We start from the raw sequence: 27,215 nt of genomic DNA, 5'->3' as shown, positions 1-27,215 counted from the left end.
CATAGTGATAGAGATGAGTGAGCGATCTGTCGACACACGCAACAATGTAGAAGAATCTCAACATGACGATGCTGAGTGGAAGAATTCGGACAAAGGACCACATAGTATTGTATGATTCTGTTTGTATTATGCTTTAGAAAATGCAAACTCTTTGACAGTGATGGATATACTAATGACAATGGACACTGGAGAGGATGGCATAGGAGAGACAGAGGGACAATCCAGGGGATAGACACATAGCTATCTTGAATGTGCTGATGATATCGGGGGCCTCTGATAGACAATCTGTGTGTCATAAGCTATGATGTATTAATGATACCTAATAATCTTCTGTCCATTTATTTTGTTCGAAGAGACAAGATATCACCTAGCCCAGGCCTCAAGATGTCTCTGCAGTGGAGGATGACCTTAAATTTGTTGTTGTTTTGTTTTGTTGGTTTTTTGAGACAGGGATTTCCTGTGTGGCCTTGGATGGCCTTGAACTCACAACGATCCACAGTGATCTGCCGGCCTCTGCTTCCCCAGTGCTGGGATTATGGGTGCGTGCTGCCACACTCAGTCTGTGTTGGGAATCGACACAGGGGCTTGTGTGTGCTAGGAAAGCACTCTACTGGGTTACCTTCCTAGCCCTAAAGTGTGTGTGTGTGTGTGTGGGTGTGTGTGTATGCTGGATATCTCCTTTATCATGTTCCTCCTCAGTTTTGTGAGGCATGGCCTCTCTTAGGGTTCTGACACTGTGATTGACTACCTTGTGGTACTTAGATGAGATGGTCTCTCATTGAACCCGGAGCTCTTTTTTCTACTAGGCTTGTGATTAGCAAGCCCCAAGTATCCTTCTGTCTCTGCAGCACCCGTGTGGCCACACTTAGCTCATTTTAATATTGGTGCTGGGGATCCATTGTGATCCTTCCACTCCAAGCTCACACCCGCTGAACCATCTCCACAGCCTCCAAAGCTTATTTTATTTTATTTTTACTTTCCAGATAGGGTTCCTTGGCTGTCCTGGACTTGCTTTATAGACCAAGCTTGTCTTGAACTCTCAAAGAGTTGGGAGTACAGGTGTATGCCACATCCACTTTGCCTGGCTTCAAAGCTTAATTTTTATTTTTAAAGATTTAATTTGTTTTCTTCTGTGCACATGAAGCTATGTATATGAATGTACATATGAGTTGGATGCCCCCAGAGGCCAGAAGGGGATCTCCTGGATCTAGAAGTAAGGCTGGAATCCTGTGAGCCACACAGTATGGGTCCTGGGATCAAACTTGTGCCCTCTGGGAGAGAACCACTGAGCTATCTCTCCAGCTCCACCCTTCAAAGCTCTTCAAACGATAATAAGTCTTCACTGAACCATTGCCAAGAAATTTTATTGCAAAATTCCTTTTTTATCAAAGTAAGATAAGATGGTGCCAAAAGCCGCATCCAAAGGGAGCCAGCTGCACCAGGCAGGAGGGCTTTCTTCCTCTGAGCCTTCTGCAGAGGGACTGGGTAAGCGAGATGGTGGGGCTGTGACACACAGCAGAGTGGAGGCATAGTGTATAGGGGCTCCCCCATCTCCTGGCTCGGCTTCCTCCGCTCTCCCATACAGGACCCACAAACTGTCTTCATCCTCCAGGGCTTCCTAGGAGGCTGATTTCCTGTGCACAAGTGTCCTCTGAGTCCTGCTACATCACGACTAGCTTAGCATGTGTTTAGCAGTTACAAGCCCTCAAGCCCTGTGTGTTTGGACTTCGTATGTGGGAACTTATCAACCCTGAGATCTGTATCTGCAGGGCAGGTCCACATAAAATCAACCCTGTTTTTTCTCTCTCTCTCCATCTCTCTCTCTCTCTCTATTGTGTACTTGTGGAGGCCAGAGGAAAACCTCAAGAGTCATTCCTCCCTCAGGTGCTGTCCACCTTGTTTTTTAAAACAGGGTCTCTCTTTGGCCTTCTTGGTGTGCCAAGAAGCTGGGCTGAGAAGCTGGGGAATCGCAGAGCCTCCTGTTTACCTCCCCAGAGCTAGAATTGCAAGCACACAATCTCATGCTTTACTTTGCTTGATATGTGGGTCCTGGGGAATTGAACTTGGGTCCTTGTGTTTGTACAACCAAGAGAGTAGAAGCCAGGAACTTTTCTTGGTACCTTTCTTTGGGGTAGAACCTTGGAGGGGCCAGTGGTCCCTTGGGCTTTATGCTAACTGACATCTTGTCCCTTCTGGGGACAGATCTTCTTAGCTTTCAGTGTTCTTGGCTATCTGTTGGTTGCCCATCTTCATGGCTCACAGCTGGGTCAACCTTGTGTGACCTTAAGTTCTCTTTAGGCCCACATTAGTATCTTCTGCATACAGCAGTTAAAGGTGTGAGCTAGCTTGGATAGAAATCTAAGCAACCATTGTCACATCTGAAAATAATGGGAATTAAAATATTAACTTAGCCTGGGCTACATGAAGATCTGGGGGCCAGCCTGGTCTATGAATTGAGGCCCTGTCTCAAACCAATAATAAGTTGCTTAACTTGTTGTTGTTGTAAAGATTATATGTGTGTACTCTTACAGTAAAGAGCACAGTGAGTCTTTGCTGAATGACATTATTGTGTGGAGTTGGGACACTGCTTGTCCACTCTTGCCATGAAAAGAGCCACTTACCCCTTTGATCCTTTCTCTTCAAGCTAAGGGCTGGAGAAGACAGACCTTTAGGTCCATCAGAACCCCTCATTGCAGGCTTCTGTCATTGCAGTGATGGGAGGAAGTAGAGAGGCAGTGAGTTTGGCTTTTCACAGCACACATTTTTCCAAAAAGGCACCCCCAGCCAGCACTGGTGGCACATGTCATTAGCCCCATGACTGAAGTTCAAGGCCACACTGGGCTACATGGTGACACAATCCCCCAAATCACGGCAAACAAACACGAAGCGCTTTGACCAGGCACTCAAAACCCAAAGCCAACTGCTGTGGTTACAGGGTGAGCTGTCTACTTTCTTCTATCATCTGCCTGATAAGTCCCAGGCACTGGCACCCCGAGATACATTGTGGGACCCACAGGGCACAGAGAAACACAGGGAAATCCATGGAATGTTCCCCAAAGCTAACTTCCTCTCTTCCTCAGGGTCTATGTGGGTTACTGAGGCCCACCAGTGTGGACAATGGGGAAGGGCTGTGTTCTTTTATGCTTCTGTTTTGGGATGGCCTCTCTCTATGTTCTCTAGGCGGGTCTCTCTCCAGGGATCACACGATTCTCCTGGGACTGCTGTAGTCTGCCCCTCTGTAAGATATCCAGCCTGCTATATCAGAGTCCCACATCACATGCTCAGGAGGTAGGCACTGCCTGTTGTCCGACACCCTTTGCAGAGACCATCGGACATGGAGCAGATGATCTGTGGGTCCCGCCAGCTCCTGTCAAAATTTCTTTGTGGTCTCCTCGGGTTCTTAGAGGATGTATAGTGATGTCTGGGATGGCTAGGAAAAGGCTGCAAGAAGGTTATTTGCAATGTTATTCTGCCATCTTGTGGCAACCACATTATCAGGATTCCTATCTATCTATCTATCTATCTATCTATCTATCTATCTATCTATCTATCTATCTATTGTGGAATGGAATCTGGAAGTTATCCAAGTCACTTCCTTTTCTGAAATAACAAATGCTCAGCCCTCCAGGATTCTTTTTTAATAACCATTACACTCTACGAAGAATAGCTTATCTACATATCAAATTAAAGCAGAATGGGGAAGCACACACCCATAATCCCAGCACTCAGGAGGCAGAGCCAGGTTTCAGACCAGCCTAGTCTCTATAAGTGAGACCCTGTCTCAAAACAAACAAACAAACAAACAAACAAACAAACAAACATCAAGTTATACTTGGATCGATTTTTAAAATACATTTTAAAATTTCATTAGTATGGGTGTTTTGCCTGCATGTATGTCTATGCACAGTATGTGAGCCTTGTGCCAGTAGAGGCCAGAGGAGGGTGTTAGAGGTCCTGGGACTAGAGGTACAGACACTTTGAGATGGCATGCAGATGTTGGGTGTCGAACCCAGGTCCTCTGGAAGAGCAGCCAGAGCTTTGGTTACTAAGCCTCTCTCCAGCCCCTTAGATCAATCTTAAAGCTGTGTACAGAGGTGCATGCTTATAACCCCAGCACTTGAGTGGTAGAGGCAAGAGGTTCAGGGTTCAAGGCTAGCTTGGGATACATAGCATGACCTTGTCTCAAAAACAAACAAAAAGGTCAGTTTTGTTGCTTGTGTGTGATAACCTCAAGCACACATTCAGTTAATGTCTGTTTGCTGTGTGTAGCAATGTTAGGCTTCCAGAGAAAATAAGATCTCTGCTCTCAGTGAGCTTAAAATATGCTGAAATGAGGACAACGTGAACACATACCTAAACTGGGTGTAGGCTACAGTGATATGGCACTCCCCTGTAACTCCAGCAATAGGAAGACCGAGACAGGAGGATCACGACTTTGGGGCCAGCCTTGGCTGCATAGTAACGTCTGTCTAAAAGCAAAAAATCTAAATCTAAATACATACAAGAACCAAAGCTTGTGTGTGTTACAGAAGAAGACCTGCACACATGGAATGAGCTGAAACACTCTGGAAACCCAGCAAGACCTGCCGAGGAAGGTGGCACTGGATTCTAGGGAGCCACTGTTTCCTCTGGTGAGGATAGGGGCATAGTGGTGCCTGCCTGAAAGCCCAGCGCTCGATAGGTAGAGGCAGGGGGATCAGTAGTTCAAGGCCAGTCTGGAGGCTAACCGAGAGTACATGAGACCCTGTCCTAAAAACAAAACAAAGGCGACACATGGGAGGGTCCTAAGGTAGAAAACTTCTGGGATAGCACAAAGTTTGTGGATCAGGTACCAGTCAAATTTTTTTTTCTGATTTTTTTTTTTTTTGACAGAGTTTCTCTGTGTACCTCTGACTGTCCTGGAAACTCACTCTGTAGACCAGGCTGTCCAGGAACTCACAGAGATTTGCCTGCCTCTGCCTCCCAAGTGCTGGAATTAGAGGCATGGACCACCACTACCCAGCCCAATCAAAGTATTATATTTGTAAAATACAGCAATTGTAATTTAAGACACAAATGGAAAGGAAGATATGATAATACAGGGAGAGCAGCAGGCCTGGTGTTTTCTTCCTGCATCCCACAGGACTGTCAGGTGTGTTCTCCATACAAACAAACAGAGATAAACACACACACACACACACACACACACACACACACACACACACACGGTTTTAATGAGTAGGGCTGTTTATCCCGGTGTGTTTTGTTTTAAAATTTAACGCTCCCTGGGTAAAGGCCACCAAACTTGGCAACGTGAGTTCGATCCCTGAAACACACATGGTGGAAGGAGAGACCCAGTTCCTGCAAGTTACCCTCTCATCTCCACATTACAGCTGCAGGTGGGCACATACTGCCCCAGTAAGATAAATATATGATAAAACATTGACTGAAAGTGCTTACAGAAAGGCTGGCTTCGGGAAGAGTGCATGGGTTTGTTCTGTATAAGCTGGGCTCCAAGCCCCAGGCGGCTATGTTTATCTGTCCTTGGGAATCTAGAAGTTTAACTACAAACTTCAGAAAAACACCCCAGTAGAGCAGAGTCGACTGAACTGAGGGGTGACATCAAACTGGGGATCCATGACAGAGTGCAGGAGGCACACGGTAAAGTGAAAACCAAAGGCAACAACAGACCTCTAATGGTGCTGATGTCTCTGGGATACTGCAGCATGGGTTGATGGGGACAGCCCATTTGAGAATATCTTAGCAGTTTTATCCAACTATGGTGGTACAAGTTTGGGATCCCAGTACTCAGGAGACAGAGGCAGAAAGATGAGGAGTTCAACACCATTCTCGACTCCATAAGGAGCTGGAAGCTGGCTTGAGATTGCTAGGGTCACAGGCACATGCCGGCACAGTCAGTTTATACAGTGCTGAGGCTCAAACCCTGGGCTCTAGGAACACCACGAGAACAGTCTACCCCCTGAGCTACACTCCCGGGTCTAAGAGGGTCAGACTTCCTAAAACATCTGCAGTAGCTGCAGGTGGTCTGATCTGGATGCCCAGGCCAACAGCAGATATCCTGGGGTGGCTTTGGAGATGGGAAGGAATAGGCCACTTTGCCTTGCCTGTATGGACTCTGCTGTGCTGTATTGTATACCCCCATGTTAGGGACTGCATCCAGTGCTGCTGGGCCCCACTGAGACCAGTTCTGCATATTCGTGTGAGTGATTAACTCCATGCCAGCACCATGAGTCTTTTCAATATTCTGGGGGCCATCTTGCTTCTGATTTTCTTCTGTCAAGGACTATTCATTCCATAGAAATCCTGGCTAACAGTAAGATCCTGCCAGAGAAAGTGAATGCCTTCAGCAAACACACCCAGGAAAGCTGGTTTCCTGCATGGCTAGGAGCCTCCAGGAAGAGGGCTCCCTTATCAGGGATTAAATAGCATCAAAGCTGCTGTCTGCTTGCTTTCATCTAACATTCCAGTGCTGAGAATGCCCAAGTCCCATCACTCTTGACAAAGTCAAGGCATCTTCACAGGATGCCTTCCTCATTCAGTAGGAGGGGAGTACTGGCTGGAAGCCAAGGTCACTGGGAGACTTTCCCCCGGTGCTTGAGAACCTCCTGCCGAGAATTCCTATCTCTCTGGTGGCAGTTCTGCTATGGGAACCAGCTCACCATCTTGTGGAAGCCTGCGGACAGAAAACATTCAGGACACATGGGTAATCGGCTTCCCTGCCCCAGCCCTGCAGGAGCTGTGACCACCACCCCTGTTGCACGCTCTTGGGAAACAGGAAATCTGAAGGACTACTCATGGTTCCACTGGGCGTTTCACCAGGCCTAGGACAGAATTGCTTAACAGCAAAATGCAGCTCCCAGGTGCAGAACAAAGAAGCAATTGGCAATGGCTGCTTGCAGGGACCATTTTGCATCTATTAAAAAAAAAATCTTGGGGATGGAGAGATGGCTCAGCAGTTAGGAGCACTTGCTTAGATTCCCAGCACCCAGGTAGTGGCTTGCAACCACAGTCCAAGGGGATCGGAATCCCTTCTCTGGCCTCCATGCACAAATATGGTTGGTGCATATAAAGTCACATAGGCACACACACACGTATACATAATAAATGAATATTATTTAAAAAATTTAAATAGAACAGTTGGGCATGGTGATACACATCTGTAATCCCAACACCCTGGGAGGCAGAGGCAGGCTGATTGCTGTGAGTTCGAGGCCAGCCTGGTCAACAAAGTGAGTCCAGGACAGCTGAGGCTACACAGAGAAACCCTGTCTTGAAAAACAAAACAAAGGAAAACGGAATTAAAGAGAACATCAGTTTTTCCTTGAATGTGTCTGTAGATCTGTCTTGGTGGGAGTCTCCACCCTTCTTGTCTAGGAAATAATTTTAAGAGGAATGAAGAGAGACTTGACCCACCGAGACCCACCAGGGGGATGTATTATAAGGGCTAGGGGTGAAGCTCCGTTGGTAGAGTGCTGACTAGGCATGTGTGAGGCTCTGGGTTGGATCCCCAGGACCACATAAGCCAGGAATGAAGCACATGGCCACAGTGTCAGAAGTTCAGGCTATTCTCACTACACAGTGAGTTTGAGGCCAGATCAGGCTACTTGAGACTCTATCTAGAAAAAACAAAAACAAACAAAAAACAAAACAACAAAAAAAACCTCCCAAAGGTGAGATCGTGAGCAATATTGAAAAGAAATGAATTCCTGTTTGTGATGATTAACAAAGTCTACATATTCTCAGAACAGCAAGGTCAGTACCAAGATGTATTGCTGAGGTTGCGTTGCTGTGGAAAAATACCGGGATTAAATCAGTCCAAAAGAGGCAAAGTTTGTTTTTGCATCCGGTTAGGAACCATTCTCCTGCGCTCTCGCCAGACACCTGGCTGACTTGTTTGAGCTTCCTAACCCTTGAGTGTCAAGCGTGAGCGACAAGTGATGAGACATGCACTTCAGACCTGAGCGTGTGAAAATGGAGGAGGAGCAGTTGTTGCTGGGTGTGAGGGGGAGCGAGAGTGAGCTGTTGGACAATAAGAAAACGGGAGTGAGAAAGTCAGGTTCCACCAAGTCCCCGCTCTGTTGTGAGCTGGACATGAGTGAACTGAAGCCTGGCGCCACCTTTCTCTGGGGACCAAGGCTGGTGTCCTGATCCCAGCTCTCATTCTGCAGCCTCACTGGGTGGGTGGTTTGTCACTTTGCTTGTTCGAGGTTCAGCATCTGCCTCTCCAGGGTCCCACACCCTCCCCAAGCCTTGAACTGAGTTTTGTAGCCAACAGAGCTGCCTGAACAAAAGCTCCCTCCTGGCAGGCTCCCCAGTTTCTACTCTGAGATGAGCAGAAATGCCTTTGACGTCTCACAGTCCTGGATGGTGCTCCAGACCCCTCCACTTCCTTATTCTTTATCCTTAGGCAAGTGGCTCAAACTTCTTGGAAATGTCACTGCCAAAGGTCATGACCCAGGCAGGTATCACTGAATTGTCAACTACCCAGGCTCACAGCTTGTTGATAATGTGAAGACTGACAAATTGAATTGGAGTTGTGATTTGTTATTTATCCCTGGTTATAGGACCTGTCTAATATAGTTGCAACCAATATAATTTATGAAATATTATATTGAACTTACTTCCTTGTTTCAAATTTTAAATCACTATGGATCTAGGTCATCATGTAAGATAAAAAAAATAAGAAAAGAAAGAAAGATACTGTTTTGTTTTGTTTTTTTTCCTTGCTAAACCTCTGGGATGAGCTATTTATTTTGACTTTATACTTAGCACATTTTATTATTTTTTTCCTTTTAAAAAAATAAGAGACAGTTACAGCTCCAGCTAGCCTGGTACTTGCTATATAGACCAGGCTGGCTTTAAACTTGAAGCCATTCTCCTGCCTCAGCCTTGCAAGGGCTGTGATTCTAGGCATAAGCCACCATGGCTTACCTAACCTTTCTAGTTTAATAAGCACCTCAGTCCCTTGTGGTTTAGATTCGGTTACTTAAGGGTTCACATGCTGGGAGTCTGGTCCTTAATGTGGTGATTTTAAAATATGGTGGGCTCTGCAGGAGGTGAGACTTTTCCATGGGGGGGAGGAGGCACTCAAGGAAGGAATGTATGTGGGGCTCATGATACCCTGGTTGGCTCTTGAGAGAGTGCTATTAAAAAGGTACAGGCCTGGGCCTGTCGCTCTCTCAGGCTTCCTGTCTGTCTAGATCTGACACACTCTTGCCATGATGTCATCCACAATGGGACACCATGAAAAGAATCCTTGAAAGAGCTGACATTATGCTGGACTCTTCAGAAGCAGAAATTCGATAGACAAACTTGAATGTAGCTCAGGCCTGTAATCCCAGCACCCAGAAGGCAGAGGGAGGAGACTTGCTGTGAGCTAGAGGCCAGTCTGTGTGGGAGGAAGGGAAAACGGAAGGGAAAAAGGAAAGAGGGAAGAGAGAAAAGAAGCAGGAGTGAGAGCGGGATAGGCCTGTAGTGGCCCTTCGGTTGGTGCTGTTTCCTCACAGCTTTCTTTGTTTTCATTCCACTAAGTCATTTCTTACGCAGCTTGGGAATTTTTCAAGCAAAGAGAACCAAGGATTTGCAATTTAAAAAATTATGGAAGAGAGATGAAAGGTCTCTATTTCAATGGAATCCGTGTGTCAGAGACATGTGCGTGCGTAAGGCCCCGCGGTGATGTGCCTGCTGCTTCTTTCAGCGGCAGGGTTTTTAATTAGCATGCCACAGTTGCACACCTTCCCATTGGATCTCATAACTACTCTTCCAGTGAGCTTTCCACCAGGGATGCTGTTAGCTGAAATAACAGATGACCCAATTCCAAGTTAATAAAAAGAAGGTGGAAGATTTCTCTGGCTCACATTAAATGAGGTCCAGGGAGATTCTTCTCTGCCAGCCTCTGATCAAAGTGTCCCACGGATGATGGGAGAGTCAGTCCTTACTAATCCTGTCAGCTTCCTGCCCATGCCTGTCCCAGAGAGGGGCCAGCTTCCCACGGCAGTATGGATGCTATCTTCCCAGAAGCTCTGGTAATCATCTCCCCACATCTCTCTCACGAAAGCTTAAGAGTGCCCAGGGGATGGACATGTTTGTTTGGCTTAGGCTATCAGCTGGAGTGTGACAGACACTGAACAGTCAACCATAATGTCCTCCACATTCTTCCATTTACGGGGTGGAGGTCATCTGATCAGGGGTTGGCAAGCTATAGACACTGAACCATATCCGGCAGGCTGGCTCTTTTCAAAAGTGAAGCTTTCTTGGCACACAGCCACGCACATATGCTTACACATTGCTGATGGCAGTTCCCATGCCACGAGGGCAGAGCTGAGTAGCTGTGACAGAAATCCATAGGAGCCATGCGGCTTAAACGATTTACATTCTGACCCTTTGATGAGTTTGCTGACCTTTGCTCTGGATGAAAAAAAAGTGGAATGAAGTTAAACAACCAGTTCAAAGTTAAAGGGTGGACAGGAGGAAGAGACAGGAGCCCAGATACCCAGTTCTGCTGGGAAAGTTTCTGTGACTGAGCTGGCATTTTTGCTATGTCTACCATAGTGCTTTACAAATAGAATGGTGCTGACCTAAATTTGCTGAAATAAATGAAATGTTAGAACAACATTAATGTTACAAATGACTATTTCATGGGCTGGAGAGAGGGCTCAGTGTTTGGTGCTCCTCTGGAGGGCCTGAGTTTGATTTCCAGCACCCACATGGCAGCTCACAACTGTCTGTAGCTCCAATTCCAGGGGCATCTTTGGGCCTCTTCTGGCACCAGGAATGTACACAGTACACAAACTTAAATGCAGGAAAAAACACACAACACAAAGAAAACAATTCATGTGAGTGTAGAGCAATGGCTCAGTGATTAAGAGTAACTGTTGCTCTTGCAGAGGGTCCAGGTTCAGTTCCCAGGACCCACATGGTGGCTCACAACCATCCATAACTACTCCAGTTCCAAGGGTTTTGACGCCTTCTTTGGACCTTTTCAGGCTCCAGGCATATGCATGCTCTCCATATAGACATGGCAGGTAAAACACGCCAACACATAAAGTCAAATAAATAAATCTAAAAAGGTGGAGGCTGAGAAGACAGCAAGAGAAAACGAAAGAGAGATCTACAATTACCCAGAAGCCTGCAGTAATGTTTTCCCTCATTTTATACCCAGGCTTACGTGTGCCTGGTTCTAAAGAGTACAGCCTAGAAGATGGCCACCACTGCTTAGACTAATCGGTACGGACACCCAATTTTTGAAAGACGTAAGCACCGACTGGGATGTTAGAACATTTCAAAAACCAGTGGGATAAAATGGAAGATGTAAAAGGTAACTTTATCTAGGTATGGTGGCACACGTGTGTAATCCTGGTTCTTGGGAGACAGAGGTAGGAGGGTAACTCCAAGTTTGAGGAGAGCCTGGCCTATAAAGAGTTGTAGACCAGTCTTAGCCACTACATAGTAATACCCTGACCACATATATAAATTTTCATGTAGACAAAATGACGATTCATATTTACTTTAATGGCATTAAAACAGTATTTATTTGGTATTAACCACACTTCAAAACAATTCTTTTGAGATGAGATCTCACTATGTAGAGCAGGCACAGAATTCAGTCCTTGAAGTCACTGAATTCCACATGCTTCTGCCCTCTGAGTGTTGAGACTAGGCGTGGCTTTCAATTTCTCTCTTTTTTGTTTTAGCATGTATAAGTGTGTGCATGCAAATTAGGGCATGTTCATATATACAGAGATTACAGACCTACTGTTTTCCTCAATTACTTCATACCTCTGTCTCTCTGTCTCTATCTCTGTCTCGGTGTGTATCTGAAGTTACCGTTTCTGCTACCCTGGATGGCCACCACGCTCCCAGGATCCTCTTCTCTCTACCTCCCAGCACTTGGGTTGTAGGCAGATATGGACGTGTTAGGCTTTTACACAAACACTGGGGATTTAAACTTGGGTTTTATTGCTTTCACAACAAGCACTCTTACCCACTGAGCCATCTCCCCAGCCCCTGTGTGTTTGCTTTTATAGACAGGATCTGATTCCATAACCCAGGCTAGTTCCAAACTCAAGATCCTCCTGAAGGCGGGGTTCACAAGTGTGGAGTGCCAAGCCCAGGCATACTTTGAGGTGAGTTTGGATTTTTCTCATGTTAGTGAGTATTTCAAAATAGGTCATTGTGCTGGTTAGTTTTTAAAAATTGTTTACTATTATATTATTCAATTTAACATAAGGTAAAATCATCTGGTAAGAGGGAGCCTCAGTTAAAATGTCTCCATCAGATTGGGCTGTAAAGCAAGTCTGTGGGGCATTTTTCTTTATTATTAATTGATGTGGGAGGGCCCAGGCCACTGTTAGGGATGGTCTTGTACACTGTGTGTTCAGATGCCAGTTTCTGGGCCTCGAAATCTAATTGCAGTCTGGATGTGGGTGTTGTCATTTCTGTGAAGAATCTCCTGTCTCAACATTGTATAAAAATTGTTCTCCGCCACCTCTGATTTGTTAATAAAGAAGCTGATCAGCCTGTTGCTTGGCAGAGAGGATTTGGCAGAGGCAGGACTTCTGATTGGAGGGAGGGGATCCCAGGTGAAAGAGAAGGTGGAGGAGGAGAAGGTCAGGATGAAGGAGCCATGAGGAGGTCACCATGAGGGAGTCCCCAAGACAAAGATGGAGCAGGTACAGCCAGGGTGAGACTAGGTGGCAGGTAAAAGGGCATGTGGCCGGGAAGTAGCCAAGCTAGAACAGACAGGTTAGAATAAATGAGTATCTGCCCAGCTTAATGCCATAAAGCTTATTAATAAATGTTACAGGTCTCTGTGTCATTATTTGGGAGCTAGAACAGGTAGTAGTATATTTTATAGTCCATTGTAGGTGGTACTACCCCGGGGTCAGTGGTCCTGAGTTTTACTAAAAATTAAAACAAAACAAGGGGTTGGAGAGATGGCTCAGGAGTAAAGAAAACTGCGTGCTCTTCCAGAGGTCCTGAGTTCAGTTTCCAGCAACCACATGGTGGCTCACAGCCATCTATAATGGGATCTGATACCCTCTCCTGGCATGCAGGTATACATGCAGACAGAGTACTCAGACATTAAACAAAACAAAACAAAGCAAAACAAAAAAAGCATAAATGAATAAAATTTAAAAACAAAACCAACCATCCAAACAACCAAAAGAATCTAAACAAGCAGTCTGAGCAAGCCACGGGGGAGCAAGCCAGTAAGAAGTGTTTCTCTATGGCCTCTGCTTCCGTTCCTGCTTGTAGGTTCCTGCCCTGTTTTGCATTCCTGCCACCTTCTCTCAGGATGGAGTATGAGCTGGAAGTGTGAGCTTTATTTTAATAAGCCCTCCTCTATCACGTTGCTTTTTGTCAGGATTTGTCTCACTGCCACAAAAAGCAAACTGTGACTTCATGGAGTTTGAGACCTCAGTATCACTTGAGGGTCAGCTGAACTTATATATACCAGCCGAGTTAGGGGGAGGCACTCTGGGCAAAGCCCCGAGACTGGCAGTGAGCTGGCAGGCCGAGGAAAGAGCCCCCAAAGCCACCGTGATCTCTTCATGATGAAAACTGGATTACGTGCTGACTTTGTGCAAGGTCTCCCAGGTCTCACTTTTTTTTCTTTTAAGCAAAACTCCAAGTTTCTAAACACTCTGCCCTGCCTCTCTTCTTTACACCACACCCAGTACACTTCCCACATCCATCCCAGGCAACAGCTTAAGGCAAGCTGTTCCCCCTCCTCACGAATATCTTCGTGCATGCGTGCATGTGTGTGTGTGTGTGTCTGTAAGCTATGGTGTGCCTGCCCCAGTGTGAGTGTGGAGGTCAGAGGACACTCCCCAGTGTTGGCCCTTGCCTTCCACCTTGTTTGAGACAGTCTCTTGCTGGCTGCTATGTGCAGGCCAGCTGGCCCACAGGCTTCTAGGGATACTTCTGTCTCCACCTCCCATCTCTCCGGAGGAGCACTGGGATTACAGATATGCACTTCTCTGGCCAGCTTTCTGTGGGTTATAGAGATTCTGACTCCATTCCTTGTCCCTTCAAGGAAAGTGTTCTATCCACTGAGCCATCACTCCAGCTCCATTCGTTTCCTTATATATCGTGCACATGTGCACAAGTGTGTATGCTCTTTCTCACACACTTACGAAACCACCTCCCCATCCCCCATTCACAAAGTTTTAAAAACTAAGTTTCCTGCCTTTCTCCTCCAGATGAAAACCCCTCTTTTGGGAATCTCTCTGCTTTCTGCAGACAGTTACAATTATAGGTGGCTGACTCCTTGTTTTCCTAGTGGGTAATTATTAAAGCTACGTGCCCAGCACACTGACTTGTCAATCTTGTTTCCTCATCTGTCTCAAACCTGTGAGTTTCTCTGGGTCGGGGGTGGTGGACGTGCCTTCTTTGCCAATAACAACACTGACTTAGGTCTTCAGCATGCTCAGTGAGCTTTATTGCCTTATTTTTAAACAATCGTTTGGTGTTGTGTAAATAAAGGAGAGAGGAGGTGGTAAGTGCAGAGGTCTAATACGCCACCTAACTTGCTAAAGTTTGGGAGAGAGCCTTCTCAGGTGGCATCTTGCACAGATTTGCCCTTGGGAGTTCCTGGACCCCAGTTGTGGGGAGTTTTACAAAATGAGGAGTCACAAAACCACAAAACAAACAAAAAACACACCCAGTACTGATTAGCATGTGAAACACTGGATATATCTTACACTGCTCCTCGGGATAAATGTCAAAATGGCTACTCAGAAAAACAGACTTTTCTAGACACTTTAGCCATGCAATCAACTTTGAAAGACAGACTCCCAATCTGCCATGTTCATTTGGTACTGTACCATAATTTTATTGGCCTACAAATTAACCTATTTTTCCATTTTACACAGTGTATTAGATAATGCGAGTCTGATCATAGAAACTAATAATGTAATGTTTAAATAGTAAAAATCCCTCAGAGTCGCCTTTTTTTTTTTTTTTTGGTGATAGGGTGTCTCTACATGGCACTGGCTGGTATTTACAGGCTGGCCTCCTAGCCTCAAACTCACAGAGATCCACCTCCCTCTGTCTCCCAAGCGATTGGATTAAAGGTGTGCACCACCATACGCTGCAGATTTGCCATTTCTTTTGTGGGAGTGGTTTGAGACAGGGTATCAGGTATCGCAGGCTAGCCTTAAACAGATAGATAGCTGAGAAGGACCTTGAATTTCTGATCCTCCTGCCTCTACTTCTGGAGTGCTGGGGTTACAGTTAGAGCCACAATGAATGGTATGAATTAAAAAAAAGTTGCAATTTCTTCTAAAAGAACATTCATTTCGGATGTGGGGATACAGGCCTATAATCCTAGCCTAAGCCCAAAGCAGGAGGATCACGGGTATGAGGCTAGCTTGGGCTACATACTAAGTTCCAGCAGAGCCTACATGGAGGTAATCTCTCAAAAATAAATAAAAAACAAAACAAGTAAGTAAATAAAAAGTATATGTGCCACATAACTCTTAGATGTCCCAGGCCAATGAAATCTTATGTACCTCCAAAAACTTGCCCATGAATATTCATGGAGCTTCATTTGTAATAGCAAGATAGAAGATGGGGAACAAGCCACAGAATAGCCACACCATGAAATACCTACTCAGCAATAAAAGAGAAGGTAAGGATTCTCCTGAGGAGGCAAAGCAAGTCTAAAAAGGTAAATGAAAATGCTTTGGTTCTACTGGCCTTTATGTATTTCTATGGAATCTCACGATATTGCTCAAATTAGTCTCAAACTTGTGGAATTGAGGGAACCTCTCGTCTTCCATTCCTGAGTGCCCAGGACTGCATGCATGTACCATTTGCCCTGTATGCGGTTTTCAAAAAAACCAAGCCCTAGATATGGAAAGCAGATTAGTGGCTAGCAGAGGTTAGAGATGTGGCAGGAGATTGAGGGGGAAGTGGTTATAAAAGGGATCCTTGAAAGGTTTGAATTGTTTTTTGTTGTGCTTTGTTTGGGACAGGATCTCAGGTATCCCAGGCTGGCCTCAAAGTCACTATGTAGTCATTGAGAGTTGTCTTGAACTCTTGATCCTCTTGCCCAAGTCTGCCAGGTGCTGGGAGTCCAGGAGGATATCTTCAGACACACACACACACACACACATACACACACACACACACACGAGTATGAACAAAACTGAGGGAGGGATTTGAAAAAGATCTGTAGATGTTATTACTATCCATACTCCATATTGTAGTTATGATATCACTTCATTTTGTGAGTTGGTACTGTTGGGGGAAGGGTATATGAGAACTTTCTGGGGGGAGTTTAATAATGAAATATTAACTATTTACATACCACATTTTCAGATATGATGAAGATGCAGAACGTCTCCTTAAACCTCAGAGAGCTTCGGTAAGAATTTTCTACCCTATAACCTAATTGAAACTGGAGTGAAAAACTGAATTAAAGTCAGTGTTTCATCTCAAATTTTAAATGCCCACAGAGAGAATTATGAACTAGCGGGAGAGGAGCTGGAGGGACGGCTCCACAGTTTAGAGCACTGGCTGGTCTTCCAACAGAGCCGGGCTCAATTCCCAGTATGCACATGGCAGCTAACAACTGCCCGTAACTCCATTTCCAACACCCTCACACAGACCTACATGGAGGCAAAACACCAATGCACATAAAATAAAAATAAATCATTAAAAAATTAAATAACAGGAGAGTTATGTGTGGAGATACAAAGACACTTTATGTGGGTCCCTTGATACGGCTCAGGGAGGTGGCGCAGGAATGGACAGCCTGGGAGGGGCTCAGCTCTCACAGGAAGCTGTGGTTCAGCCCAACATGGAACAGAAGCGCCTTTGCGTAAGCTGTGCTGGAGCTGGTCTGTGGTTGCATTAGACACTGCAATTAGCTATTTCCTTCCACTGACACACTCCCTCCTGGAAGCTCAGGTCCTCATAAGGTCCATAAGGCCCCACTCCAGGTCCTCTGAGCAGTAAACAGACTCGGGGGAGCGTTGTCCAGGGGGGCTGCCTGCATGCTGCCCAGGGAGATGCAGGGATGCAGCTTTCACGGCAGAGTGGGCTTGGTGTTGCAGCTGTTTCGAGTCACCACGGTTCTGTGGGTCACCCTTCTATAAAGTCACTGGCTCTCCAAGCTGGACTGAGGTAGAATAATGTATTTGCTTTGCCCTCAGTGCTCTACCCGGGTGCAGAGACGTTTGTTCACATCTCCTCAGGAAAAGTCACACAACAGACACTTTGTAGCACTGAGTCCGGGACAGATGAACAGCACACACAGCTCTGGGTGAATGTTACAGGCGCTGCAGTGAACCCTGGAAACTGAGAAAGCTCAGCAGCATGCTCACCTAACAGGCAAACTAAAGGCAAGTGTGCTAAAGCACAGGGTGGAGGGTGCGTTTGGAGCTGATTACTGGCAGGAGCAGCTTCAGCAAAAGTACTGATTCTCCGAAAGGCAAAAATCACGTACTGGTCTGTACTTCCAAGGTTTGAGGGAAGTGGTCAGCGGTGTGGTCCAGGAACTTGGTGTTTTCCATTTTGTTCCCACTGTGTTGGCTGCTGTTCTAGTTCTGGTTTTGCACCGTGGAAAGCACAGAGGAATACTGCTTCCTGTCTTGTACAGTGCTGGCCAACCTCTTTAGGGATGGTATGGCATGTCTACAGTGGGCTGGGCCCTCCTGTAACAACTAGTGAGCAAGAAAATGCTCACATGGATGTGCCCCCAGGTCAATCTGATCAAAGCAATTCTTTAATTTATGTAATAGCCTCTCTCGTACTTATCTTATTGGAGAGAAGAGCATTTGACAGAAGGCCCCAGGTTACTGCCTACAAGTTCTACTGTCAGGATGGGGGTGGGGATATTTGCTCTGGCTATAGGCATGACTGTGAAGTGGGACCTCGCTCTGTCAGGCTGGAGGTGCCCTTGGCTGGCCAGAAGCAGATAAAGAGTCCTGTAGGAAGAGAGCAAGCTGTACCCGCCCACCTCCCCTTTCTGCTTCATGCTATAGGCCAGGGTTCTAGTCCTTGCCAGATTTTTACCAACTAGAAAACATGCTGTTTGAGGAGAAAAGGCTGTTGGCTCTCTATTTTGTCACATTTCCCCCCTGAGAAAGGGTCTCACTTTTTATCCTTGGTTGGTCTAGAACTCTGTAGTTCAGGTTAGCCTGGGAACTTGATGCAGTCCTTCTGCCTCAGCTTCCCATACTAGGTCTTAGATTCACCACGCCTGGTGACTTCGTTACCATTTTTATTGCTGCAGTGTAACAAATCACCATGACCAAAAAGCAAGCTAGGGAGGAAATGGTTTATTTGGTTTACACTTCCATCTTGCTAGCAGTTATCACCAAAGGATGTCAGGACAGGAACTCCCACGGGATAGGAACTCCCACGGTGGGGGGGGGGGGGCGCAGGAACTGATGGAGAGGCCATGGAGGGCTGCTTCTTACTGGCTTGCTCCCTACAGCTGGCTCAGCCTGCTTTCTTATAGAATTTAGGCCTACCAGCCCAGAGATGGCACCACCCACAATGGGCTGGGCCTTCCTCTATTAGTCACTAATTAAGAAAATGCCTTACAGCTGGATCTTTTTTCCTCCACTGTATAGCCTTGGCTGTCCTTGATTCACTTTGTAGACAGGCTGGCTTCGAACTCACAGAGATCCACCTGCCTCTGCCTTCCAGAGCGCTGGGACTATAGGTGTGTGCCACCAAGCCCAGCTACAGCTGGATCTTATGGAGGCATTCTCTTCAGTTGAGGTTCCTTTTTTAGATAGCTCTAGCTTGGGTCAGCATAGCTGGCTTCCATTTTATCATATTAATTCTGTCAGTTTTGGGCTGACAACGTGCATATGTCAGTAGAAGCACTTGTTTTGAAAGCCTGATACCTTGAGCTTGATCTCAGGAACCTGAATGGAGGGAGAACTGACTGCTGGAAGTTGTTCTCTGGCCTCCACATGTACACTATGCACACACACTCAGAAGAATCTGAAACTGCTTTTGAGACAGTGTCTCACTATGGAGCCCTAACTGACCTAGAACTTTGTGTAGTTTAGGTTAGTCTCAACTCACAGAGATCTGCCTCCCAAGAGCTGGGATTAAAGGCGTGTGCCACCATACCCGGACTCTCCCACCCACCCTTCCTTCCTTTTCTCTCTCTCTCTCTCTCTCTCCCCATCCCTCTGTCTCTCTTTCTCTCCCTACCTTTCTTCAAAGACATAGCCTAGGCTCACTGTTCACCCAAGGGTAATCTTGAACTTTGAGGCTCCTGCTTCCACCTCCTTCCTGGGATTGGAGGCTTAGGCCATCACACCTATTTATTTCACACCATAGCCTAGTCAGGTCTGAAACTCTCCACACAGCACAGGGTGACCCTGTATTCAGGACAATCTTCCTGCCTCCACCTTGGGAGTACTGAGACTCAGATTATAGGAGTGCCTACCCTGCCTAGCTAATCTGGATCCTTTTAATGAAGTAGTTTTCAGTCAATCCTATAACAACACAGTGACCATTTCTCTCTTTGCTCTCAGTCTCCACTTTCTATTTTTTTTTTCTTTTTTACCACAAGGGTCTGACTTTGTTGCTCTGGTTGACCTGAAACTGGTTATGTAGACCAGTCTGGCCTTGAACTCTCAGACATCTGAATGCCTCTGCCTTCTGAGTGTGAGGATATAAATCCAACTAAAGAACCTCTGGGTCTCTCTCAGAAAGGGCAATTGGTGAGCTGCCGAGAATGGTCATTTCCTGACTGCGCAGCCTTGGCCAGGTGGTCAGCTTCTTCAAGCCTGAGTTGCTCATGCTGTAAATGAAGAGAATGAAAGGACCCAGGCCACTGGGTTATTGTAAGGAGCAGTGATGGTATTGGAGTGGCTTTGACTGTGAGCTTGAGTGTGCACTGCTGTCATCCGCCAGCCTTTCCACTTTATGGCTAATTAAACAAACCTCTCTTAAAGGACCAGAGCCTCTAAGAATGGCTAGAACACATTGCCCTCCAAATTTATATTAAATGGACTATCATCTGAACCTGATCGGCTTGAGGAAAGGATTATGTTTTATAAGCTCAGGATTTAGCACTGTTTTCAGCCAAAAATAGTTTCTCTCTTCTCTCATGTGACTTCTCAAAAGCTAAAGGCCCTGTGTAAAAGACATGTCAGTTCCAGGTTTGTTTTGCCTTTGACTACACCTTGCCTTCAAGATCCCTTCTCTATATTTTCAACCTGCTCTCCTGGGCTCATCTCCAAAGCTATCTGACATTCTTTTCTTCTTCTTAACTTCTCATTTTGAAAAAAAAAAAAAAAAAAAAAAAGTCAAGTCTTCAGAGAAGGTGACACCATAGGTCACCAATCCAGTTTCACATACACTGAACGCTAAGCATTTTAAGATCTGCTTTCTGTCTACGTGTTTCCCAAAGCATTTGAAAGTTGCAAACAATGAGACCCTTCAGTACTCAGTGTTTATTACCTAAGAACACAGTCATTTTTCTGCATAGCTAAATACCAGTATGTCATCCCAGACACTAACACCAATGACATACTATTACAGAGTTTTCTCAGCAAAGCTGGGCTTTGAATCCAGAGCCTTACACATGCTAGGCAAGCACTGTACCACTGAGCTAGGTCACCAGCCCTCCAGTTGTGTTTCGAAAAACAGTTCATTTATCACTGAAGGCAAAGGGACAACAAAAGGAATGGAAAAGTACTTTGAGAATCTTGGTAGAATCAAGTTCTTCCTGGGTGTTCTGGAAAGTGTCTGGAATTTTCTTTAAGCTTCTACTTGAGATTCACAGGGTACTCTGGACACTGTCAGTTGACAGCTTGGGGCTTTAGTGTTCCACAGAGGCAACGGTTATCTCTGCCTGCCCCTGCTACTGGCCCCAACACGAGACAGGGGTGATCTGCTGCTTGGGCCGTGTCTCTAGCGTCAGGCCAAAATGGCAGGGACAAGAAGATTGAGCCAGTCCAGTGAGCCAGTGGTCAAACTCTGAGCCCGTTCGTGATCTGGGGGACTAACTGTGCCCTGAGCTGTAACAGCACACTCCCACTGGGAAGGGAAGGTGTAATGAGACATGCATTTCCTCAGGATTTTGGAGGCCAGAAGTCATGCCTGATGTTTCTGATGCTTTTTCTTTTGCTTTGCTTTTAAAAAACGTTTTCTTTTAACTTTAAATATTGGATCTCATATGGCCCAGGCTGGCATATGCTAGGTAACCAAGGATGACTTTGAATGTCTGACCTTCCTGCTTGCTCCAGAGCTGGGACTACTATGCCCAACAAATTATAGGAAAATGTTTCCATTTTAAAATTTTCCTGAGTATAAAAATTTTCTGGAGCCAGGTATGATGTCATCAATAATCCCACCACTTGGAAGGTGAGGCTAGGCTACAGCAACCATGCTTGGCTACACAGTCAGTTCTAGGTGAACCTGGCAGCATAAGTCAACAGTAGTTTGTGTACTCAGCATGTACTGGGCCCTGGGTTCAGTATCTAGCCCAGAATAATTTCTGGACTCCTCTCCAGAGTTTCTACACAGGGTCTTGTTAGGTATCCCACCCTGCTGTTGAATTCTTGATCCCAGCACTTGGGAGGCAGAGGCAGGAGGATCTCTCTGAGGTCAAGCCCAGCCTGGACTATATAGTGAGTTACAGGTCAGTTAAAGCTTCATGGTGTAAATCTATGTCCAAAATAAAAAAATTAACTTATGTATATATGTTTGTGTGTCTGTGCATATGTGAGTGAAAATGCCAGTAGAATCTGAAAGAGGGAATCAGATCCCATGGATTTGGAGTTATAGGTGGTTGCAAGCCACCCAAGGTGGTGCTGGGAATACAACTCAGGTCCTCTACAAGGGCATGAAGCACTCTTAACAACGGAGACATCTCACTAGTCCTCTTGCACCAAAAGTTCTAACAGCATGGCAGATGACACCAAAACTGCTGGCTTAAGGACAACACTCTTGAGAACTGGTAACCTAAAAGAGGGGAGGGATTTGTTTTCTGGTGAAGGCCACATGCTAAATGTAGCTCCTTTAGGCTCTTGAGGCCACGGTTTCTATTGACTCTGCTACTGTAGGCAACATCAGCCAGTCCAACATACAAGCAAATGGAAATGGCTATATCTTAATAAAATATATATACAAAATAGTTGTCTGGCCTGATCAGATCCCAGAAGCTATAGGATGAGCCGCAGCTCTAGGAAAGTAGCTCAGTTTTGGGGGAGGGACAATGGAGGTTTTCAGAGCATTGGTGGTTTGGAATTGTGCTGTTTAGTTTTCTTCAATAACGCTTCATCCTCTGGACTTGTTCGAGTTAGAGTTAAGATGAACTTCTCAGTAAGGCTACCATGGCAGTCATAGTATGCATAGTAAGAGAATATTGTGAAAGACTCTGAAATGGATCAAAATATTCCTGGTAAGGCTGGGATATAGGTTAGTCTTTAGTAAAGCTCTTGTCTAGCAAGAGTCACAGGCCTGGGTTCCATCTTTAGCAACACCCACGCCCACACACCAATACATACTTAAGAGTTTACTTTATAAAGACTCAGTTACTTATTTAATATATATGAGTGCTCTGTCTGCACGTACACCTGCATGCCAGAAGAGGGCATCAGATCCCAGTATAGATGATTATGAGCCACCATGTGGTTGCTGGAAATTGAACTCAGGACCTCTGGAGGAGCAGACAGTGCTCTTAACTGCTGAGCCAGCTCTCTAGTCCAAGACTTTTTTTTGTTGTTGTTGTTTTTAGAAATTTACTTTTATGTGTATGAATGTTTTGCCTACATATGCTTATGTGTACCATGTGTGTGCCTAGTTCTCACGGAGGCCAGAATAGGGCATCAGATACCCAAAACTGGAGTTACAGATGATTCTGAGCCACCTGCTGTGGGTATTGGGAACTAAACCTGGGTCCTCTGCAAGAGTAGGTGCTCTTAATCTCTAGCTATCTCTCCAGCCACAGTTTTTTAATAAAATAGGCACAATAAGAGCACAAAATACCCATAAACTATAATATATTACTAAGTTATTGAAAGTTTATGAATCATTAATTCTGAAAATTTCCACTTCATATATTTCTTTAAAGATTTATTAGTATACAGTGACCTGACCACCAGAAGAGGGCACCAGATCTCATTCTAGATGGTTATGAGCCACTTTGTGGTTGCTGGGAATTGAACTCAGAGCCTCTGGAAGGACAGTGCTCTTAACCTCTGAGCCATCTCTCCAGTCCCCATTTAATATTTTTAATATGAGATGGTCTAAGGAAAAGTGAAATTATGGTAAGAGAAGAGTGCTAACCTTGATTCTACAGCATCTGTGCTTTTTATTGTCTTGAGGTACTTCACAACTCTGTAAGTTGCATAATATTGATGGTAATCTATATGATTGTTTGACTTGGGAAACTAAAATCGTGTTTGCATCAGATAAGTATTTGGTTTCTAACTAACGTTCTACCTGTCAGTTAACTTCTTTTCTTTCCTGTATTCCCAATTTTCTTTGTGTGTGTGTGTGTGTGCGCACGTGTGTTAGGTTTTTTGAATTCCCTTTGAGTCAGCTCTGACATGTTCTCAGTTATTACATTAGTAACTTAAGGAGTATTTTTGACACATTCATTCTGCACCCGTGACGTGATTCTACACTTTAAGAAAGACCGAGTGCCACTGGAAATTTCATGGTATCACTTCACGAATCAGATAAGGTTCCCTGCTACTCCTACCCCCTGGGGAAAAAATCTGTGATACTAGCTGACATGAAACATTCTGACCAAAAGCAACTTGAGGAGGAAAGGGTTTCTATGGCTTACACTTCAGGTCATAGTTCATCACTGTGAAAAATCAGGGCAGGAACTCAAGGCAGGAACTGAAGCAGAGACCACGGAAGAAACTGCTTACTGGCTTGCTGTTCCTAGCTGCGCCCAGCTTGCTTTCTTATACAGCCCAGGACTCCCTGCCTAGGAATGGCACTGTTCATAGTGCCCTCGTCCACCAAGTTGGAATCAAGAAAATGCTCCACAGATATGCCAATGGGGCTATCTGAAAGCGGCCGTCCCCCAGTCAAGACTCCCTCGGGTAACTCTGCACTGTGCCACTGTGAAGCTAACTAGGACATGCCATCAGATCATGAATCCACTCATTAGGTCACAGCCTTCATGACCCAGTCACCTCTTAATAGAGCCACCATCCGGGGACCAAGCCTTCACCACGGGAGCCTTTCACAGGGTGCTTCACTTCCAAGCCATCCAAAGCAAACAGAACTTGGGGGGCGATATTCTGAGAGGAAGTTAACATTCTGGCACACACTACCTCTTCATTTAACGTTTTTCTCAGCAATAACCCTTGCCTGCATCAATTATAACCCTAGAGCTGGAAAAGAGGAACTCCAGCTTCCAGCAGCAGAGTGAGTATGACTACTCCCATACCCATGACCCACACTTGATTCTCTTCCATCGAGCAGGCAGCTCCAAGATGGAGAAGGAATGGCCTATCTGCCTAGCTACGGAGATCAGCTGATCAACCTGTGTCAGTACAGGTGATGTGACTTACTCAGAATGTGGATCCTTCTCTCTCTGTTTTCAAGATAGGGTTTCTCTGTAGCCAGGGCTTTGTAGACCAGGCTGACTTCGAACTCACAGAGATCTGCCTGCCTCTTCCTCTCTGAGTGCTGGGGTTACGGGGGCCACCGTGCCCGATTGCCCTCTTTGTGATAATCACAGTAGACATCTAGGGGAGCGCTAGCGTAGAGTATAGCGCGCCTTTCTTTATTTTTTTTTAAAGACAGGGTCTCATGTAGTATTGATCTGATCTTACTGCCTGGATTAAATTAAAGGTGTATGCTGCCACATCCTGCATGTTTACCTTACTATTTCCTGCTTATATGCCTGCATGCTTCTTTGGAGACAGAGGACTACGTTCTGCTTACCTTTCCATCCGGTCCAGAGAGTCTCTCCCTGTACGTGGACCTCACTGGATTCAACTAGACTGCCTGGCTAGTAAACACCCGGGAGCCTCTCGTCTCTGCCACCCTACCCAGGTTACAGCTATTTGCAGCCTCAGACTTTATTAAATGAGTGCTGGGGCTGGAGCTCAGGCCCTCACGCTTAAGCAGCACTTGCCAGTCTGAGCCATTTCCGGAGTCCCACATTTATTTTACTTTCACTAGGTCACCACCGTTCATAACGTGAGCTCATATATCTGAACGGAATAAAACTTTATTAACAGAGGTGTAAACCCAGCACTTAGGAGGCTTAAGTAGAAGGATTCGCACTCCAGTCCTGCTTGAGCTACACAGCGAAGCAGTCTCCCAACAAGAGTTTTGAGTGTCACTAGCTTGTTATCCTCTGGTTTATTGTACATTGTTTATTGGTCCATCACTGTCGCCTAACTTGCTTCAGAGAGCCTTGCTTGGGAAATCACATTTCCACAGAGCTCCTGTGAGGCCATCCCGGGCACGGGTTGGAAACCGAGCTGTTAACCTGCACGGACTTGCAACAGTAAGCATCAACCTGGGGCCTTTCCACCTAACTCCATCTCGGCCACCGTACTGGTCCGGGTTGAAGAACAGATAGGAAGCGCCCAAGTGCCGACGCAACCAGGGTGCTGGACGGGGAAACTGAGGTCTGGGCTCTAAGGCGACATCCCTCACCTGGAGTGAGCAAACCCACGGGGAGCAAGGCCTCGAGTAGGTACCTGGCGCTTGCGCCCGGCCCGCAACACTTCCTGTCCCGCGCGCGTGCGGTGCTCACGTGACCCGAAGCTGGGCGGAGATCACCTGAATAAGGACGTCACGTGGGCAGGAGGCGGGGCAGGGGCGGGACGACTTCGGTCACGTGACGGTTCGGGACGGCCGCCGAGCGCCTCCTCGCCGCACTACCTCCTGGCTCTGCTCTCGCCCTCTCTCTCCCGCTCTCGTTGCAGCTTCGACTCCGCTGCCGCGGTGCGACCGTGTCTCAGGCGCGGTCCGGAACGGCCAGTCGCCGTGAGCCCCACGCCACGCGCGATGCGGGCCGTTCAGCCAGGACCGGTGCCCTCCGGGCCGCGCGTCGCGCTCCTGCCGCCGCCGCCGCTGGTGCTGCTGCTGCTGCTGCTCGTGGCGGCCGCGGGCTCCGCGCAGGCCCAGGCCGCCGACTTGGCCGCTCTGTGCAGGTGGGTGTCCTGCGTGGCGGCCGCGGGCCCGGGGGACACGCAGACGGCCGCCCCGCCCCGCCCCCGCGGGAAAGTTGCCCGCGTGGTGGCCGCGGCGGGCGCAGGGGCACGCGCGAGGGACCCGCTGCCGCGGCGCTGGCCCACGGAGCCCCCGTGCCCGGCCACTTGTGGCTGTCATAAGTCAGGCGGCATTGTGCGACTCCCGCGGCCGGGTGTGCCCGTCGGAAGTTGCAGGGGCCCGGGCTGCGGCTGGGCTTTTGTCCCGCTGCACGTTTTCATTGAAGTTCCAGCCGCGGGGCTTCGGAGGCGTCCCCTCTAGTGTGCAGACTCTCCGGGGAGCGCGAGCCCACGCGATGGCCTTGGAGTTGGGTCCTGGTGGTTTCGATTGCAGACGGACCCCTTCCCATGGCAGTTCTCTTTTCCTCATTTAGAGTAGCCATTTGTCAGTGGGTGACGCTTTTTCTTCTTTTGACGGGGCTCATGAGGGGTGGTCATCCGTGTTGGCTTTCAAGACTTTTACCCTTCACTTCTCCCAGTCAGCTTCCTGTCTGGTTGCTCACATGATGTCATTGTCTCCAGAGTGGATTATTCTAGTGGAGTCTCTTGCTCTGGGAACCAAGGTTGTATAATCTCCAGTCCTGTCGAAGTTTGTTAATGTTGGACACAGTGGGCACGGGGAACTTCCACTATCAATACCAGGAGTTTGGGGACCATCCTCCCCTAGGCTCTTTAGGGTGAAGGGAAGTCAAACCTTTTCTTGTTTTTGAAACTTCGATAAGAAGGAAGCGGGAAGAAAATCTTGAAGCCAACTTTACCCTTGACTTTCCTAAGTGAGTCAGAACAGAGTGAAACAGAGTCCATTTTCCGAGCCAGAATGCACGTTTCTGTTGGTACTTACGGGCTTCTCTTTTGACTTCTGTGTTAGAGTCTTGTTCTCACCTGGAGTTCACAGTTTGTAGCAATCATTATTGTAAGGAGAACGAGCAGCCTGGACCAGACTTCTATTTCCCATTTCGGAAAGTATCTGGAGGGAGAGACTGCTGCACTGCGGTTTATAGACCAATTAGCTGCCTGAAGATAAATTGCTGCCCCAGTAACTTC

At 46.6% G+C, this 27,215-nt stretch overlaps 1 protein-coding gene and 1 long non-coding RNA gene across 2 annotated transcripts in view; one reads left to right on the top strand and one right to left on the bottom strand.

Annotated features, from left to right (window-relative positions):
- The window catches only part of LOC132649555 (uncharacterized), a 68,491-nt gene that overhangs the window by 14,527 nt on the left and 26,749 nt on the right, over window positions 1-27,215 (bottom strand). The window lies entirely within an intron of this gene.
- The window catches only part of Igf2r (insulin like growth factor 2 receptor), a 94,513-nt gene continuing 93,101 nt past the window's right edge, over window positions 25,804-27,215 (top strand). The window contains exon 1 of the mRNA XM_060373550.1: window positions 25,804-26,114. Coding sequence (XP_060229533.1) covers window positions 25,969-26,114 — 146 coding nt within the window. The 5' untranslated portion in view covers window positions 25,804-25,968. The remainder of the gene's footprint in view (window positions 26,115-27,215) is intronic.

This window comes from Meriones unguiculatus, chromosome 20 (genome assembly GCF_030254825.1).
Source record: "Meriones unguiculatus strain TT.TT164.6M chromosome 20, Bangor_MerUng_6.1, whole genome shotgun sequence".
Taxonomy (NCBI): domain Eukaryota; kingdom Metazoa; phylum Chordata; class Mammalia; order Rodentia; family Muridae; genus Meriones; species Meriones unguiculatus.
Note: the sequence above shows the minus strand (reverse complement) of the source record. Positions and strands in the feature narration are given on the sequence as shown.